The sequence below is a fragment of the Rosa rugosa genome, chromosome 7, assembly GCF_958449725.1.
Source record: "Rosa rugosa chromosome 7, drRosRugo1.1, whole genome shotgun sequence".
Lineage (NCBI taxonomy): Eukaryota > Viridiplantae > Streptophyta > Magnoliopsida > Rosales > Rosaceae > Rosa > Rosa rugosa.
In genome coordinates, this window is record NC_084826.1 from 37,047,075 (window position 1) to 37,052,251 (window position 5,177).

General features: G+C 39.3%; 1 protein-coding gene across 6 annotated transcripts; it reads left to right on the forward strand.

Annotated features, from left to right (window-relative positions):
• The first annotated feature begins 652 nt into the window (after positions 1-652).
• On the forward strand, positions 653-4,162 carry LOC133722026 (presenilin-like protein At1g08700). Of its 6 annotated transcripts, none has more exons than XM_062148813.1 (3): positions 653-1,818; positions 2,104-2,169; positions 3,708-4,162. In XM_062148813.1, exons 1-3 carry the CDS (start codon positions 705-707, stop codon positions 3,782-3,784), a joined length of 1,257 nt encoding a protein of 418 aa, XP_062004797.1. In that variant the 5' UTR covers positions 653-704; the 3' UTR covers positions 3,785-4,162. The 6 variants fall into 6 exon arrangements, with proteins under 6 accessions (XP_062004797.1, XP_062004798.1, XP_062004796.1 ...); XM_062148814.1 differs by having other exon boundaries at positions 3,760-4,162; XM_062148812.1 differs by having other exon boundaries at positions 653-2,169; positions 3,760-4,162.
• Positions 4,163-5,177: the final 1,015 nt, after the last annotated feature.

A 5,177-nucleotide genomic window follows, 5' to 3' on the forward strand; every position in this document is an offset into this window, starting at 1 on the left:
ATTTTTCAAGTGTGTTATTGTTTTAATTATATTGTAATGAATAAATTTTAATGAATTTTATGTTTAATGTTTGATGATTAACTTTTATTTATACTAATTTGTGTGGCATTTTTTTTATCTTAATTTAAAATATGTACACACACACACACACACATATTAAAACAAACATAAAATAGAAGACTCAAATATGAATTTGTTCCACAGTGGAAAGATTTGTGTTTTGGACCCAAATTTGAGTCTAAAAATATGGGTCCAAAAATAAGTCTTGCACCATTGCAGTACCCAATAAAAGTAAGTCATTTTGTACACTATTCAGATGGACTCAAATCACTATTCCAGCTTAATTGGACCCAAATTTGAGTCTAAAAAATGAGTCCCCACTGCTGATGCTCTTAGGATCGAGAGTTTCTTCCCTTTCCGATATTGTTAGGTTATAGACGGGGGAGGGCTTTTAATTCCCTGATAGTTTTCTTAGGCTACGCCCCCATCGGTGTTTGCTACAGGCACCGCAACTGTTTTTTGGGTGGAAGAGATATTATTTTATTTTTTGAGAAGAGAAGAGGCCGAGTGGTTGTGGATAGTTTGGGCTTGAAATAATTGAGCCCAAGGGTGGAGGAGGCCCATAATTATTTGGGAAGAAGTGGACTTGACTAGTCTCCTCCTGCTTCGCATGTTGGTGCCCTTTCCCAAATCCAGGCGAGAGAATGGAGTCGAGCATCCTGGAGTCGATCGGCGTTGAAATCATCGGCGTAATGTCGCCGGTGTCTATCTGCATGTTCCTTGTCGTCCTTTTAGTCTACGCCCTCTCCCCCTCGAACCCTTCGTCTTCGTCGTCGATCCGGACCGCCGCAAACCTGGTGTACCTGGAGAGCCCCACCGACTCGACCTCCGAAAAGCTCGAAGGCGCCCTCCTCAACGCCCTCGTCTTCGTTATTCTCATCGCCCTCGTCACCTTCCTCCTCGTCCTCCTCTACTACTACAACTTCACTAATTTCTTGAAGAACTACATGCGCTTCTCCGCCTTCTTCGTCCTCGCCACCATGGGAGGTTCCATCTTCCTCTCCATTATCCAGCATTTCTCCATACCCATCGACTCCATCACTTGCTTTCTGCTGCTCTTCAATTTCACTCTTGTCGGCGTCTTGTCCATGTTCGCCGCTGGCATGCCTATTCTCTTGCGCCAAGCTTATATGGTCTGCTTGGGCATTATCGTCGCTGCTTGGTTCACCAAATTGCCCGAATGGACCACTTGGGTTCTGCTTGTCGCTCTCGCTCTCTATGATTTGGTAGCTGTTCTCGCCCCCGGCGGCCCCCTTAAACTCCTCGTTGAGTTGGCCTCCACCCGCGACGAGGAGCTCCCCGCTTTGGTTTATGAGGCTCGCCCCACCGTGCCCCGAAACGCGAATGCAAATGCATCCTCCTTGGGCCTTTTGGTTGCCGGGGTTTCCGATTCTGGCTCCGTTGAGCTCCAGGCTGTTTCGAGGGACAATGTGAGTCCAGGTGAGAATGGAAACCGTGCTAGTTCAGACGACAGTGTGGTTGAGGTTGACAGTTTCGCCAAGGAGGGAGGTCAAAGTAACGGAGACGAAGGGCAGAGGTTACTGCCGGTGGATAGGGCACTGGGTAGGCACTCGTCAAGCAGTGATACTTCGGAGTATTCAACTGTCAATGTTCCGTCTGATAGAGCTAGGCAGTTCGGCAGTGTAGCATCTGAAATTGTTGCGGATGAGGAGGAGATGTCTCCTCTCGTTCAAATGTCTGGATCAGGTCACGAGAGAGACGAGTTGAGAAGGGATGCTGCTGAAATGTTCAGTAGAGGTATTAAACTCGGTCTTGGTGATTTCATTTTCTACAGTGTTCTAGTGGGCAGAGCTGCAATGTATGACCTTATGACTGTGTATGCCTGTTATCTTGCCATTATTTCGGGACTTGGGTGCACTCTCATCTTGTTGTCAGTATGCCATCGAGCTTTGCCTGCTCTGCCTATATCTATTGCATTGGGTGTTATTTTTTACTTCTTGACTCGGTTATTAATGGAACCCTTTGTTGTTGGGGCAGCCACAAATTTACTGATGTTTTGATTATACATTTCTTTTTGGTAAGAGGTGCATTCTGCTAAGAGCAAGGCTGATGATTTTGTAGGCATGAGATCTATATACAAAGTAATAGGTTTGTTCCTTGAATTCTCTCTCTTTCTGCTCATGTAATTGCCTGTGGTTCAACCTGAATTGTGTAGTGTAGTCACTTTGAGAAGAACTAGTAATTTGGTACTGAAGTGAAATGTAATTTGACAGTGACTGGCCTTTCATATCTCTCTATTATTGCAGTATGTCTATGCTCTATAGACACAACATAAGAAGGAAAAGGAAAAACAGTCCATTATATTATGAGTGGTTCTTCTTACCTATAGTTATCTTTTGGAACCACTTGCCTTTTTTTAATTCTGTATAAACTCTTAATAGGTAAGGTATCTTTATAATCTATTATGAACGTGTGACTACATGTCAGTGGCAAAATTATAGGTTAACAGTGATAATTAGGTGGAAAATCTTTGCATAACTAGTGTTTCACAGCGGACCAACTAATTTGTATGTAGAGTGTTAGACATGTTTGGTTCACTTAGATGAGGTAAAAAGAAAAGATACTTGTAACCAAAAGAAAACATACTGAGCTGTAATCTGTGCTGTGTTGGGTAAAGATTGTTAGAAAAAGAAACTGAGAATAAAGCATAATTTGGTTCAGTTTTATTTCTCTGAGCATTCTTTTCAAATATCGCCTATTTTCTAGATAATGTTTCCTTTCTTTCTTTGTTGTTAATTGAACACAACTATTGGTTATACTCGTTCTGTTTACATTGGTTAGGCTTAATTATATTGGTAGAGGAAATCTTTGAAAGGACCACACAGTTTCTAGAAAGTATTGGCACGTTGACATACAGCATTCATACTAATTACAAGTTATTTTTTAATTTAGCTGTTCATTGTTTCTCATTATGCAATTTAGACTCGCTTATGCTATAGGTGATGTTAAGCTAAGCACCCCCAGTCTCCAGGCTTGAGGCAACGACAAGCTTTAAAGCTATGCTTAATTACCTGCAGCCTAGTGTTAGAAGACTACCCATTCATGTAGTGATCTATTTAGATATTCACTCAACCATAGCACATTGCCGATTAGTAGTTTCAGTAGTTTCTGTTAGCCTCATGGAGGTAAAATGAGCTTGGTTGAAGTTAAATGAAAGTCTCTTTAGTTTCCCGCTTACGTTTTGAAGATAATTTCCCTTGATAGATTTTTCAGGACAATGTCACAGCAGTTACAAAAATAAATAAGTTTATAGTTTCATACAAGTTTCTGTAAGGAGATACATGTGTTTGCATGTGCCTCTAAATCTTCTTTATTTCATGTGTTTCTTCATTTGTCTTCCTCTTGGCTGATTGTGCGCCCAGAATTTTCTCCATCTTGATTTCAATTATAAATATCACAATTAATAAGTTGGTAAAAGTAATTCTCTTTGCCATCCCTTTTTGTTTTTTTGGTCTGAACTCTTTTTCTTTCCTGATTATCTGGTTCCTCTTAAAGTTCTTGGTGGTGGTGTTTGTTCTAGGGTCAAATTACAGTCCTGCATGCACCAACATATTGAAAATTTCCCACTTTTTTGTTTTTTTATGTTTTTTTATTTATTTTATAATTTTTTGTTTTGTTTTGGTCAGCACACGTTCAATATTTGGGGTCTTGTTATGACTTTGGTTCTGTGCTTCTCAGAAGCTTGTTAGAGTGCTGTAGGTAACACCCCAGTGGTTTTGGCCTCCGAAATCTGGAAAAGCACAGTTACAAAGTTTCCTTCTCACCACTGCTTCTTACTGCTAGAAGATGGGCAGACCTAAGTACTTTGATATAATTGCTAGTTGTATAAGCTGGAGTTAGGAAATTTTCCCGTGCAGCGGTCTTTTTGCTAGACAAATTTGGAAGCTTTTTACCTTTACTTGGACAATGTGAGCCAGCGGCTTTTGGTGTTGAAATAGAATTACAGGAGCTACTTGAGTCCTTTTGGTGTTTGTTGTGTCCCAATATGGAGCATGAACTTTTCTTTTGTAAAATTCATTGTGAACTATCACAGTTTAGCTTTATTGGCCTTAATACGGCATGAGTAAGGAGATATGTTTTATTCTTGCATTAATTGTTTGGTTGTTTTAGAGGAAATATCCGATTTGACTATAATAGGATTATATGCCAATGTTAATTTAAGAAAAGCGTTATCCGCGCTCCTGGAAACTTATTCTGCACATCTTTTGCAAGTACATGGATATATATTGACTCTGGAGTGCTTAGTGACTTTCTGGATTGCCAGTAACAGCTCACTAATTTAATAATTGGTTATTTTGTTTCAGTATTTTATTTTGGAAAAACTAGTAGTATTGTTGATAGTTCATGTTGGGGCATCTGATCTCAGTGGTAATATCACATTTGTCTGTTTTATTTCAGCTGTGTTTACAAAGTTCATGCATTCTTGTTACCTATGGATGAAGTTTTTTCCTTTTTGATGAATGAAAGATGAATTTACAAGTATGCTATTACTTTTTCCTTATTGGAATTCACATTCATTTTTACAATTCACACTCCATGTTTCGTTCTTGGTAATTTAAATTTTGTCTTTATTAACTGAAATTTCTCTTTTTATGAGAATTTTAACCAAATGGTGGTTTTAGTTAGACCTCCTATAATTTTTGTAAAATATTAATTCCTATTTTACCCACCGGCGAAATGAGAAGAAAAGAAACATCTGATTCGTGTTCCCATCCCTGTAGATTATCTTCCTTTCCAATTCAATTTACCTGGCTATTTGATCTTTCCCAGCGATGAGACTTGAAATAAGAATCAGAATCGATCTTTGGCAATGTATCCAAACACCCAATTAAACCTCCCTTCTGAGCAGCAAAACGAGCAAAGAAGTCATCAAAATCAAAATGACTCAGACCCAGAGAACACAGAGCTCAATAAGACCCAATTCATCATGCTTTTCTCCGGGTATAGTTCTTTTCAGTTTATATAAATATGGATTTGGCAAGCCATCAATTTGAACCTCAATCCAGCTAAATACTTGCGTTGTTGAGTCCCAATTCAATCTCAGAATCAAGAACAAGCAATCAATGATTATGAAAGCCATTGTTGGTTATATAGAG